At 34.7% G+C, this 14338-nt stretch overlaps 1 protein-coding gene across 1 annotated transcript in view; it reads right to left on the bottom strand.

Annotated features, from left to right (window-relative positions):
• Positions 1-14338, bottom strand: part of ATF2 (activating transcription factor 2) — an 84172-nt gene that overhangs the window by 20214 nt on the left and 49620 nt on the right. The window contains 2 exon segments of the mRNA XM_087435411.1: positions 615-764; positions 12663-12749. Coding sequence (XP_087291537.1) covers positions 615-764; positions 12663-12749 — 237 coding nt within the window.

Below are 14338 nucleotides of genomic sequence, written 5' to 3' on the forward strand. Positions count from 1 at the left end.
TTAATGCCAATGCTAGTATTTTTTAAGAAGAGAAGACAAAAGGTCTAAATAGAGTCTTGAAACATTTAACAGAAATATAGTAATCCTTTACTGTAGACATAGAAATATCAATCATCTAACAGGCAGTCACAAACTAGAGATAGATGCAAAGGGCCTCTAGTATAACAGCTCCCACACAGCATATCTGCTCCTTTGGAGATGTTTGAGAGATGTGAATTCAAGAATCATTCATGTTAGTAATGTAATACATATATACATTACTTGTTGAATACAATCAACAACAAAAATGCTTTATTTAAAAAGTATTGATGGATATTGTGCCATGTCAGACCAACAACATAGAACACCCACAGAAACATTTACAGGGTGTCCTGAGCAGTAACAATTGCTTGACTATTTATTTTTTAATTATTTTAATTAATTTATATAAAAAATATATATATCAATACTTTTATACTGAACTACCTTTCCCTAAGGCTTTTGATACACTTTTGAAATAACAACATGACCAGAAATGATTTTTTTTCAAAGTATATGAAGTAGTCATTTAAGTTACATTGTATTTGTTTTTTTAAGGATGATAGAGTGCTGAATGATAACAACAACACACATACCGGAGTTTCCGTAGTGGATGTGGCTGGCTGTTGTAATGACTGTGGTCGAGATTCCTCTGACTGAGTCCTAACCAATCCGCTACCATGACTTTTGACAGTATCGCCATTGGTAACTGGAGGATGTTGCTGGGTCAAAGCAGCTTTTAATCTCTGAAATGCAAACATCAATTTAAAAAAAGTTCCCTGATCTCTACCCAAATCCAACTCCCAATATACTCTTTGGTTAACCAAAAAGGAAAATTTGTTAAGGAATGAATAAATACATTTGGCTTTAAAATTAGTTTTCATTGATCATATTCCATTGCATTCCTAACATCATTATTAAATACCAGTAAGACAAACAATAGGACCTTTGGAAAGCTTCCCTGCATCTTTTTGTCTAGTACTACTAGAGGATTCTGTACTTTGTTGTACCTAACCAATTCTGAGAAAAGAGTGAAAAATAAAAACACTGTTGACTGAAAATAACTAGTTTTGTTCAACTAAAATAAGCAACACAAGTTAACATGTATATTTTCACCTATTGTCTCCACCCCATTCCTACATCTCATAATCCCAATCTTCTCAGGCTCTGCCTAGATTCTTAGACCTAAATTTCTTCTTTTCCAGATTTGGGCCCATATGGTCTCTGAAAAGGACCTCAGGGACTCTGAGAGACCTGGGACTATCATTGTTGATATTATTCTTAATAACTGAGATGTAGTCCTTGAGCTCCAAATAAAGTTTTATCATAAAATTTGATGCAGAGATATGTCCATTACATTTTCTTCAGCTCCACACTCCAGGTACATATTTGGAGGGAGGAGGCTAAAATATTGATATGAGGACTGTGCAGCAGTCTATCCAGTGCTTCCCCAAAGTTCTAGAAGTAAATAATTGCCTAGGTGTTACATGTTAAAAACAGACTCTTGGCAACCTTGACTCTCTTCTTTCCCTGGATGTAGCAGAAAGGGGTATGTAAGAGAGAAGAGCTTTTGAAAAAAAGCCCTCAAATGTTTCTAGTACAACTGCTTTCATTCACTCCAACTAAGAACAATTTAGAAAATTTTACGACTATTCAAAAATTTGTAATTTCTGTATTTTTATCTATGCGTATCTTCTTATAGTCTGTAAGTGATCCAGATCCCTTAAAAAACTGAAGCATAGGGAGCCAGCCTGGTGGCGTGAGTTCACATGCTCTGCTTCAGCGGCCCAGGGTTCGTGGCCTTGGATCCCAGGCACAGACCTACACAGCTCATCAAGCCATGCTGTGGCAGCATCCCACATACAAAATAGAGGAGGATTGGCACAGATGTTAGCTCAGGGACAATATTCCTCAAGCAAAAAGAGGAAGATTGGCAACAGATGTTAGCTCATGGCTAATCTTCCTCACCAAAAAAACCTAAAAACAAAAACCAAAACCTGAAGCATATATGAAAAGGTCACCAAAATTTCCACCGAGGCAATAATTATACCTGGATGAGTGTTAGTGGACATTGTCTCTCTACTGCTAATCATTGTTTCAAAAACAAAGTTGGTAGTTAAAAAAAGTTTTGTTTTTTTTTCGTGAGGAAGACCAGCCCTGAGCTAACATCTGATGCCAATTCTCCTCTTTTTCTTTTTTTTTTTGCTGAGGAAGATTGGCCCTGAGCTAACATCCATGCCCATCTTCCTCCACTTTATATGGGACACCACCACAGCACGGCTCAACAAGCAGTGCGTCGGTGTGTGCCTGGGATCCGAACCGGTGAACCTGGGGCCGCCGCAGTGGAGCGTGCGCACTCAACCACTTGTGCCACCAGGCTGGCGCCTAAAAAAAGTTTTATTGAGGTATAAGTTACATACAGTAAAATGAACTCTTTTTAGTGTACAGTTCTATGAGTTTTAACAAGCATGTGCAGTCTTGCAACCACCCCCTACAATCAGGATACAGAACGGTTCTACTACCCCTCAAAATCCCCTCATGCTCCTTTCCTGTAACATTTTCCTCCCATCCCCAACCCCTGGAAACCACTAATCTGTTTTCTGATCCCAAAGTTTTGCCTTTTTCAGAATATATAAATAGAATCATACGCTGTATAGCCTTTCGAATCTGGCTTCTTTCCTTTAGCATAATGCATTTGTGATCCATCGTATTGTTATCAGTAGTTGTCAAAGAGTTCTAATATGACAGTATCTTTATTTTACAGATTAGGAAACCAGAGATCATTTGCCCAAGGTCACACAGCCATTAAGCTAGTTCAAATCCTGGATGTGAACCTGGACCTCTTTAATTTCAAAGTGCACTATTTTTCCATGGCATCATGTTACATGCATTATCCTACCAAAAAAAAACCAAGAAAAGGTCAAGAAAGATAATCTGAGGCTGGATGGCTTAATGATTCAAAAGACAACCAGAAAGGATTAGACTGCCAAGTCTGATACTGCAATTGCTAAAGCCAGGTCACCCCAGGATCAGGTATGTTTTTCCCCTCTTTTCTGACGGAGTACTTCTTTATGACTTGTGAACAGCACCACAATATGTAAAGTCCTAGTATCTTCACTCATTAGCATACAGAATGTATACAGCTGAGAAGACACTTTATGTTCAGAATTTAACTCTACCTCAAACTAGGTGTGTGAGTCTGAACAAATCATTTAATCTCTGAATCTGTTTCCTTATCTGTAAAACTGGGAATAAGGATAACCTCCTTGCAGGGTTGAGGTAAAGATTAAACATAACATGCAAAACTTCCTAACTCATAAAAGGATTTCTCAAACATTAGCTTCCTTATTTCTTCAAAAATAGCGACTGAGGGGGGCCAGTCTGGTGGTGTAGTGGTTAAGTTCGTGCATTCCGCTTCAGTGGCCTGGGGTTTGTGGGTTCAGATCCTGGGCATGGACCTATGCACTGCTCATCAAGCAAGCTGTGGTGGCGTCTCACATACAAAGTAGAGGAAGACTGGCACAGACGTTAGCTTAGGGACAATCTTCCTCACTGAAACAAAACAAAAAAATAGCAACTGAGGTCTCTTATTTTCTTAGCACGGGGTTGCGGGGGATGCCAAAGAATCAGGAGAGTTCCTACATTTTTGTATTTTCAAAATGTACTTAGGAAAAAAAATATACTTAGGGGGCATCTTAAGCACTGCTTTAGCCTGAGACATATTTCATTATGTAAAATATGTTCTCAAGACTACATCACACACTGCACCTTTTAGAATCCAGATAAGATTCCTGGTTCTTTCCTTTTTTTCTTCATTCGTTTTTAAACAAGCAGAAATAACCACATTAGTAGCTAAGACACAGGAAATTGAGACACTCATAACTGATGGGATAATGTGGAAAGGGATGGATTAAAACTAAAATAGATAAGTGACCACAGCAGTAGTTGGCCTATAATCAGGTAGGAATACTTAGGCTAAATGGTCAAAGAATTGAAAGTAGAAAGACAGGAGTTTGAAAGTATGGCTCATATAAACAGAAAAAAAGAGGAGAATCTGGGGTGTTATTCTGTCTGCATAATTATATCTTTTAGACACAAAATGTTAGATATCAAAATACAATGAACAATACCCAGTCTATAGTGTTAGGTTAGGGCTTTCATTTCTGGATATAAAATGTGCATAAATATAAGTATCAGTTGAGATGTGAAGCTTGGTAAATTATGTGTTGGTAAAACATTTTTAAGTCCTTAGGTGGAAAACATCACAGAATTGAAGAGCATTTAAAGTTTTATAGTGAAGAGCTTAACTCTTAGAATTAATGAAATACAGTAACTGCACATAGGGGAGTCTGAAGCACATAAACATCACTCTCTTGAATAATCTTTAGTAGGGCAAGTTACTACCTTATAGAGCACTTAAAAGCAGCATCAGTATTCATTCATTATCCTCTCTTGACTGCCCTAGGGTATACAGTACTCATCCAGTGAGGAAGCTCTAATGTTTGCTCCATGCTGTTACATTGATTACAATGGGTCTGACTTGGAAAGTGTGCCACTGGGTACAAAAGATTTTTAAGGGTTAATTAACGCTGTCTGAACTGCAGATTTTTTTTTTTTAATAGCAACAAAAAACATATATGTCAAAAAAAATTAGAATGGGTTAGGTGAAAAAAGTTGTCACTAAATATGATTCATACAAATTTTACAATTAATATGAGGATATCTATAATCCACTCATATATTTTGTTAAAGACATTTTAAAGAAGGACAAATAGTTTGGTTCAAAAACAATTAATGAGGGCCGGCCTCGTGGCTTAGCGGTTAAGTGCGCGCGCTCCGCTACTGGCAGCCCGGGTTCGGATCCTGGGCGTGCACCGACGCACTGCTTCTCCGGCCATGCTGAGGCCACGTCCCACATACAGCAAAACTAGAAGGATGTGCAACTATGACATACAACTATCTACTGGGGCTTTGGGGAAAAAAAGGAGGAGGATTGGCAATAGATGTTAGCTCAGAGCCAGTCTTCCTCAGCAAAAAAGAGGAGGATTAGCACGGATGTTAGCTCAGGGCTGATCTTTCTCACACAAAAAAACAAAAAAACAAACAAAAAAAACAATTAATGAAAACATATATAAATATAATGGATATTTATTTTATGATAAAATTTTGGAGCTAGCAGAGATGTTGGAAATCAATTACTAGTCCAATCACCATCTTACAGATATAGAAACTAAGGCCCAAAGAATGAAGTTACTTCCCAAAATCATGGAGTTAGAATCAGAGCTAGGAACAGAAATTCTATCTGTTGACTCTTAATTCACTGAACATATTTTAAAGAAAAGCTTTACCAAACTAGAGCTTTTGTCTAAGTATATTAGTAATCAATAAGAGTATTAGACATTGGTCAGTCCACTATTAAAATCAAAATTTCTCTCAACAGAGAAATGTAACGTAAGTAAATAAAGATTGAGTACTCAGAGAAATTAATAAGATTTAAAAGGTCTACATTCTCCAACATGTACAATAAAACCTAGACATAATTTTAATTTTAAACTAAAGGGATACTGTGTTTGAAAGAAAAGAAAAATATCTTTATTACTATATTTATAAGCAGTCTAATGTTTTAATGTTTAGAGTTAATTTTTAGCAATGTAAAATTCAACTACTATATTGAAATTCTTTTTTCTTAGAGACACAGACTGTGTCAATTAAATAAAGGGTGAATAGTTTGTTGTGACCAATCTGACATATTCATTTTAAGAGGTAATCTGCTAAAAATAATTTGCTATTCAAATTCTACGTTGTATGTTGCACCCTTGAAAACAAATTTCATCACATCTGTCAGAACTTAGTAGGAACAAACTACTCCATCATAGTTCAAAGAAAAAACATAATGTTCTCTAGAAACAATTTATGAAAAAGTCAGATCCATATTTCATATGTGCCACAAAAGCTCATCAGAGTAATAACCCTCCTTCTCCTGGGTGTTATCCTACCATCTGCTGCTCTATTACTTATCTTTATTTTGCAACTAATTAACAGTATAATCTTCTAAATTCAGCAAGTTAATTATCATTATTGTGGTCTTTGCAGCATCATCAGTCCTCATGAAGTCTTGTCTCCCCACCCCCAGAGAACATATGAAAATGAAGTAGGTTGGAAGAGAGTCTGTTTCTTTGGAGTGGGCTCATTAGGTGTTTGCTGATTAGCTTGGCATCCAGAGGCAGGTCAGAAGAATTCTGCTGAACATGAGGTTCCATGCAGGGCTCAACTAAGTTAATGTAGGTTTCTGAACATTTGCCAAGATGCCCTCTGTCAGCTCTCAGTAGAAACCCCCTGCAGAAAAACTACTGGCTACCCACTGTGTGCAAAGATACTTCTCAGTTTGTCACACAAGTCTTAAAGGCATGATTTTGGAGAATACTACTTAAATACTTCACTAAACCTTCTTACACAAAGCTCCCAGATGATTAACATTTTCTTATTCAGAAGAGTTATTTTTCGATGACAAATATTACATAAGAAAATTGTTTTATTAGAAGAGTAACACAGATAACAAATATCTAAGGTTTATGTTCTTAATGACAAACAGAAACCCTAAACCTAAATTTGGTGAGATCTAATGCAATTTTGTAGAAAATAATAGATGCTAGGAATCTTTCCGTAGGATTCAAAAGTACTAAATAGGGGCTGGCCCCGTGGCTTAGTGGTTGAGTGCGCGTGCTCCGCTACCGGCGGCCCGGGTTCGGATCCCGGGCGCGCACTGACGCACTGCTTCTCTGGCTATGCTGGGGCTTTGGGGGTAAAAAAAAAGTACTAAATAATCTTGTATTTGTGGACTCCCACCTACACCTTTTTAAACCACATTCTTACTTTTCCAAAGACTTATTTTAAAGTTCTTAAAAAAAAACAAAAAAGGCTTGCTCTGAAGAAATTTCTTTAGCACAAAAGAAGGATCTTATTTCAATATTTATAGTAGACACAGATACAGTGTATCTTCCTGTAAGGACTGGAGATCTGAAAATCAGGGCACTACAAAAGCATCCTTAGCTACCTTAGGATACAAAGAAATTTCTCTTCACCTGTAGTGTGCTACTTACTCTTATGTGTTCCAATGCTGCCATTTCTCTGACACTATTTTTTAACCACAGGTCATTTGAGCAGAATCACTACTGCTATACTATTTAGCATGTCATTAATAGACTGTGACCACAAAGGTCAAATAAATCCTTAAGAGAGAGGATGTTTAAATATTTTCAAAAAGTTGAAAATAACAACAAAGCAAAATCCAACCAAAGCAATGAAAGAACAAATTATAAGTTTCATTGGGGGGCTGCAGGCTGGTGAACAGTCAGAAAAATTATTTAATGTGTAACATTAATCTAGGGCATGTGAGCTGGGAACCTCTCATTTGGAGAGCATGGATTTGGAGTTCTATCAGTGATGGAGAAAGAACCAAGTCCCATGATCATTTATCTGGTCATTAAGAAACCTCCGTGCACTGGGTATGAACTCAGTCTCAACTTTCTTCAGTTGGGATGATACAATTATTTCTTTATTTGGTAAGTCTTTTTAGCCCCTTGAAGCTTAATAAAGTAAATCAATGCCACTAACTGAATTAAACTGAAATTCAAATTTAGAAATAATCTGTACCTATTTGGTATTTTGTGTTCTAAAAGTATCTAAAATACCTTGCCACATAGAGTAATGGATGACCCTTGGATTTCTATTTAAAATGTTTATTTATTTTTTTTTTTAAAGATTTTATTTATTTATTTCTTCCCCCCAAAGCCCCAGTAGATAGTTGTATGTCATAGCTGCACATCCCTCTAGTTGCTGTATGTGGGACTCGGCCTCAGGATGGACGGAGAAGTGGTGCCTCGGTGCGCGCCCGGGATCCGAACCCGGGCCACCAGCATCGGAGCGCGCACACTTAACCACCAAGCCACGGGGCCAGCCCTATTTAAAATGTTTAAAAGAATGATTTAGTTCTGTGATTTTCATTGGAAGAGCTAAGATAATCTTAAGTAAGCCTCTAAATAATACAGAAATATTTAAGAAAATTAAGCCTCATTATATCTATAAGTTTAATTAAATTAAAAAGTTATTAAAGTACTTGGAAAAGTTTGTTAGAAATTGAGGTACCCGTAGAGAAAATAGGATATATTAAGTTTAAAATGAAGTTCAGCATGTTTAAGATTAATTATATTTTAATCCTTTTAAAAGTGATCATTATATAACTGGATTTGTAAATTGGCCTTAAGAACTTAGGGAAGACCTAAGTTTTTGAATTTATACCTTTAATAAATTTAATATTATTTTTAAAAAGGAGTCCCTGAATAATGGTTTTGTGCATAAAAGCCACCATCAAGGGCATCAAAAAATTGAAAACAAAAAACAAACACCTCATTGATATGATATAAGCCTAACTGTCATATCCGTTGAAAAAAATCAATAATGGCCTTCCTAAAAGGTAAGAAGACTCTTAACTCTCTTCGGGATCACTGGAAACATCTGCAAGAAATCTCAAAATTTAAGATCACATCTACTAAATTTCTTAGTACTCAAGAAATTTTTATTAAATAAATAACAACCAATAGAAATAATTGTTAAATGATGCTGAAGGAAAATATATGAACATGAATTAAACCATAAAAGCCAAACTATTTCTGGGTTATTCTCTAAAGTTGGTAGATTTGTTTTGTACTTACAACAAAATATAAGTATACAGCCATGCATCACTTAAATACCTTCTGAGAAACGCATCGTTAGGTGATTTCGTTGTTGTGTGAACATCATAGAGTGTATTTACACATACCTAGATGGTATAGCCTACTATACACCTAGGCTACATGGTACTAATCTTATGGGACCACCATAGCATATGTGGTCCATTGTTGACTGAAACATTATGTGGTGCATGGCTGTAGCTGATATTGACGATGACATGCAAGCACTGAAAATTCTTGAATCAAAGAGATACTAAATAATGTTCATTCTAGGTTACTTACTAAGACAGGGAAAATGGACTAATATGTGATAAAAATATATAACCAACAGCGAAATGTGAAATAATTTTTGTACCAAAAATCCCCTCCAATTAATCATAATTCCTTCAGCATTCCAGGCAACTGATATTTTGTTACCAGTTCATGTTACTTGAATAGCATGGCAATATCTAGTGTTTTCACAAATGAGCCAAAGAACTACGATGTACAAGAAAATGGATACACAGGACAATCAAATATACCAAAGGTAGTATATTCCCAAACGACAATGTAATTAAAATAGAAATCACTAAGAAAAAGATAAAGAGAAAAGCCCCAAAATATTTGGAAATTATAAATACACTTTTAAATAACCCATAGCTCAATGAAGAAATCACAAGGGAAATTATAAAATGAATGATAATGAAAATATAGCATATCAAAATTTGTACATAAAATTTATAGCTTTAAATGCCTATATTAGAAAGGTAAAAAGATTTAAATCAATGATTAAGCTTCCACCTTAAAAAACTAAAAAAAGATAAGTAAATTAAACCCAGTTAAGTGGGAGAAAGGAAGTATTAAAGATAAAAGTAGCAACCAATGATAGTACAAACATACCATTAAGAAAAATAAAGGGAAGCTACAGACTGAGAAAATATTTGTAAGATATACATATATATACCAAAAATCTGTATCTATGTGTGTATATACACACATATATATAAAGAATTCCTATAACACAATAATAAAGGACAAATAACCCAATTTAAAAAATGGGCAGGGCCGGCCCCATGGCTTAGTGGTTAAGTGCGCGCGCTCCGCTGCTGGCGGCCCGGGTTCGGATCCCGGGCGCACACCGACGCACCACTTCTCCGGCCATGCTGAGGCTGCGTCCCACATACAGCAACTAGAAGGCTGTGCAACTATGACATACAACTATCTACTGGGGCTTTGGGGGGAAAAAAAAATGGGCAAAAGATATCACAAAAAATGTCTTGCCAAATTGGAAATGCAAATTAAAACCACGAGATACTGCTACACATTCCTGGAATGTCTACAATGAAAATGACAGACAAAACCAAATGTTGCCAAAAATGCAGGAACAACTGGAATTCTCAAACACTGCTGGTGGGAATATAAACCTTTGGCAAAAGATCTGGCACTTTCTTATAGAGTTAAATGTATATCTACCCTCTTACTCAGCAATTCTACTCTGGTAGATAGACCAAATGAAAATATACATTCACAAAAAAAGTTATATAAGAATGTGCATAGTAGCTTTATTCATAATAGCTAAACACTGAAAACCATTCAAGTGTCTATCAACAGAAGAATGGATAAAGAAATTGTGGTATATTCACACAATGGAATACTACTTAGCAACAAAAAGAAGCAAACTATAATACACTCAACAACATGGATAAATCTCACAGACATATGCTTAGCTGGACACAAGAGTATATATTGATTCCATTTATATAAAGTTCTAGAATTAATTGCTGATAACAAATATCAGAACATTTGTGGGAGGTGGACTGATGGGGGAGGGAAATAAAGAAACTTTCTGGGTAGATGGTAATGTTCTATACCAAAATAGGGGTGTGACTTACATGAATGCACTTATTTATCAAAACTGTACAGTTAAAATTGGTCCATTTCAATGTATGTAAATTTTACATTAAGAAAGGCCTGTTAAAAAATAACCCAGTGGGGGCAGGGAGTGGTCTGAAGTATAGATAAAACAAGGAATGGCAGTTCCTTGGCTAATAATCTAAGCTGAGTGATGAGTACATGGAGGTTCATTATACTATCCTGTTTACTTTGTATATGTTTGAAATTTTCCATAATGAAAAGTTAAAAAAAAAAAGGAAATAAACTAATTTCTGAGTCTTTTTATCTAATTAAATATAGGACAATCTTATTTACTATCCCAATTAAAATAGGTAATCATCTAAATATGGCTTTTTACCTTAGCAAAATTCTAATAAGAAATTTAATTAGATTGTTAAATTTAAGTGGGGCAATCTGTGACTCCCCATGCTATTTTTTGGGCCTTCAACCAATGATTGTTTTCCATATATAAATTCGTGAAAGTTATAGCTTTGGTATTTTTTAATATACAAGCATACAAAACACTTTTATTCTTATTAATTTCCTGACCTAAAAAAAAAAGTCATTCAGAGAAGTGTTATATTTAATAGTTTCTACAAATATGGCCTACTCTTGTAATCACAAGTACTTCTTTAAATCTTATTCATTCCTTTTGAATTCTTTTCTGGAAAAAAGTCCTTTGAATATGTAAAAATATTTCTAGATGCAGTGTACAACAACAGAATCTCTTTAACTCCTATTTCTATTCTACTCAATTCTCACTAACTGAATTTTTCATTAGTACAGTATGTTTAAAGAAGAAAGAACAAAAACCGTTCCCAGTGAGGCTCTTTTGCTATTAAGTGAAAAAGATTCATCTTAGTATTTCCAAAGCTTTGACCTAAACATGCTGTTATGTGAAAAATTTCCCTCAGGTTTTCAAGCTGTCTCACCACAATCAATAACCAGCTGATTTTTATACTCCTCAACCAAGTATTGTTCATTCAGATGGTGTGTAAGTATTATTGTTAAAAAAAAGTTGGGTGTGTAAGTTTTATTGTTAAAAAAAGTTATCACATGCCAATTTCAGATTGATTATTTGCACTAATGGAGAACAGCAGTAAAAAATTTAAAGCCTTGTAATATATAACATTTTTTTGTGTACAAATTTATATCGTTAGTATGGTGCCTACCATAGAACTAAAATAAATAATAGCTGTCTAATAATTATTTATCTATTGATTTCCTAAGGATACATTCATTAATTGATGTTAAGAAGAATTAGCCCTGAAGTGTGTTAGACTGTAGAAGGGAGAATTACACTGATGGAAAAAAAAAAAAAAAAAAAAAAAAAGGCAGCAGCAGCTTCAGGTCTTCTACCAAGAAAATTACCAAGTTTATAGGATTTGGGACTAAAAGAGACCCCAGAAATCAAAGTTTAATCCCTTTATTTTACAGATGAGGAAAGTAAGACTCAGAACTAAGTTAAAGTGGCTTGATTAAGGGTAGTGAAGAGCAGATTAAAATTAAAATACATGTCTCCTGACTTATAACCTATAGTTCATCCTTTAAATAATACCAATTTCTTAGTGTCTGAAACACAACTCAAAGTTATGGTTTTCCTTTATATATTATGTGCAATGTTTACTAACTTTTATACTATTTCAGAATTCTTGTTAATACTATTCCACCAATTTGTATCACTGTTTAAAACCACTCATTACATCAGCACTGCCGTTAGATGATTACATCTAGTTTCAGCTGTAATATTCCTAGCCTCCACCAGGAGGAGAGTATGTTTCAAAAGCCACAGCCAAAAACCAGACAAACCAATGACAAGAACTAGAACTTTACTCCCAATCCATCCATTTATTTTCAAGTACCACTAACTATTCACGGGGCTAATGGAAGCTTCCCTTTTCCAAATTTTCTGGTTCTTTTAGAGTGTAATACAGTCCATAACTTTATAAAAGGTGATCTAAATTGTGCATTTGAAGCAGGCTTTAATGGAAAAAACTAAAAACAGACTCAAGAAATGCACAGCACAAATAAAATCTTGCTTACCATTTTTGCTTCTGACTGTACTGGTTGAGGGGAGGAAGGACCTGGAATTCCTGGAACACTAGGCACCACGGTGACTGGTCGAACGAGCTTTGCAAAACATATTGAAAAATAATTGCTAGAGAATATATTCAAAATGAGATTTGCACTTTATTTGCACAATGGCTGCTATGATAATTTGAGACTTCAGAATCAGAAAATTGTATCTCTACCCTGAACCCTTATTGATCTTACATCCTGATTTATCCTTCAAAAGTTGTCAATTTCTCTGAGACACTGGCTTCCCTAATCTTCAATTTCCACAATTTCTTTTTTCAATGGTTCCTTCTTATATGAACTCATAACATTCAAAGTGATTGATACAAAATTTCTCACAGACCCATCACCCTTCCATTTTGAATGTGAAAGGAAAGAATGTCAAAACTTGTGACAACTAGGCATAAAAAATAATTTCAATAATGAATTTTGCTTTTCTAAAACATATAAAATGTCTAAAATTCTTTGATATATTAATATACTGCATAATGACAAAGAAAGAACCTAATTACCTCTAATAACAATAATAATAATAATAATAATCTGGAAGAGATTTTTACATTTTGTTTTTCGCCTTTTTTTAAAACCTAATATCAACACTGAGAGATTTGTTTTTTGTATAATTAAAGTATATCTCTTCTTTAATTTCAGTTTCTTTCATCACAGTTACATTTAACAGGATAACCATATAATCTCAAATATATGTGTCCTCTCTCAAAAATATCCTAAGAAGTAGTCACCTTATATTTGAGTCCTTATAAAGTCTCTCAAATAATTCATTTTGAACAGCAAAGTTCTGTTTGAAGATGACACATTATCTTGAAATTATTTAATCAATCCTAATTTTGGATACTTAGGTCACTTGGAAGAATTATTGAATAAAAAAAGTAAATAATTTTAGTAATATTCCTAGGAGTATAATCTCACACCAAAAGAGTTGGATGTTACCATAAGTAGGCTTTTAAAAATAACTTTTAAAAGCTATACAATAAATTATTATAGTGTACTGACCAGAAATATCTATCTATAAGGTAAAAGAAGAAACTATCTTTTTATTATATGAATGAGCTCTAGGGTTTGGGGTAAGATTTCCAAGAAGAGAATGATAGATTCAAAAAGTATTATATTGAAATTACTTAGGTGAAAATGAAAATAATGTGTTTTGGAAGATTGTGCTAGATGTCTTAAAAAGTAGTTCTAATGATGAAAACTCGAATGTTGAAGGCACATTTGATGAGTGTGAATAAAATTGTTTTATAAAATGTGAGAATAAGAAAAAAGCATTATTTCTAACTTATATTATTCCAAAGAACGTGCTTTTATATATCCACTCTATTACTAAATATTATAAGTATATATTTAACTATTGTCTATGTCTTTCAAAATTTATGTATTTAACAAGCCCTCACAAAAACTTCTTTTGGGGGCTGGCCCGGTGGCGTAGTGGTTAAGTTTGGCTCTGCTTCAGCAGCCCGGGTTCACGGGTTCGGTTCCTGGGCGCAGACCTATGCCACTAATCAGCCATGCTGTGGTGGCAACCCACATACAAGATAGAGGATGACTGGCACAGAAGTTAGCTCAGGGTGAATGTTCCTCAAGCAAAAAGAGGAAGATTGGTAATGGAGGTTAGCTCAGGGCAAATA

The sequence above is a fragment of the Ceratotherium simum genome, chromosome 9 (genome assembly GCF_057802395.1).
Source record: "Ceratotherium simum simum isolate JZ-2026a chromosome 9, ASM5780239v1, whole genome shotgun sequence".
In the NCBI taxonomy this organism is placed as follows: domain Eukaryota; kingdom Metazoa; phylum Chordata; class Mammalia; order Perissodactyla; family Rhinocerotidae; genus Ceratotherium; species Ceratotherium simum.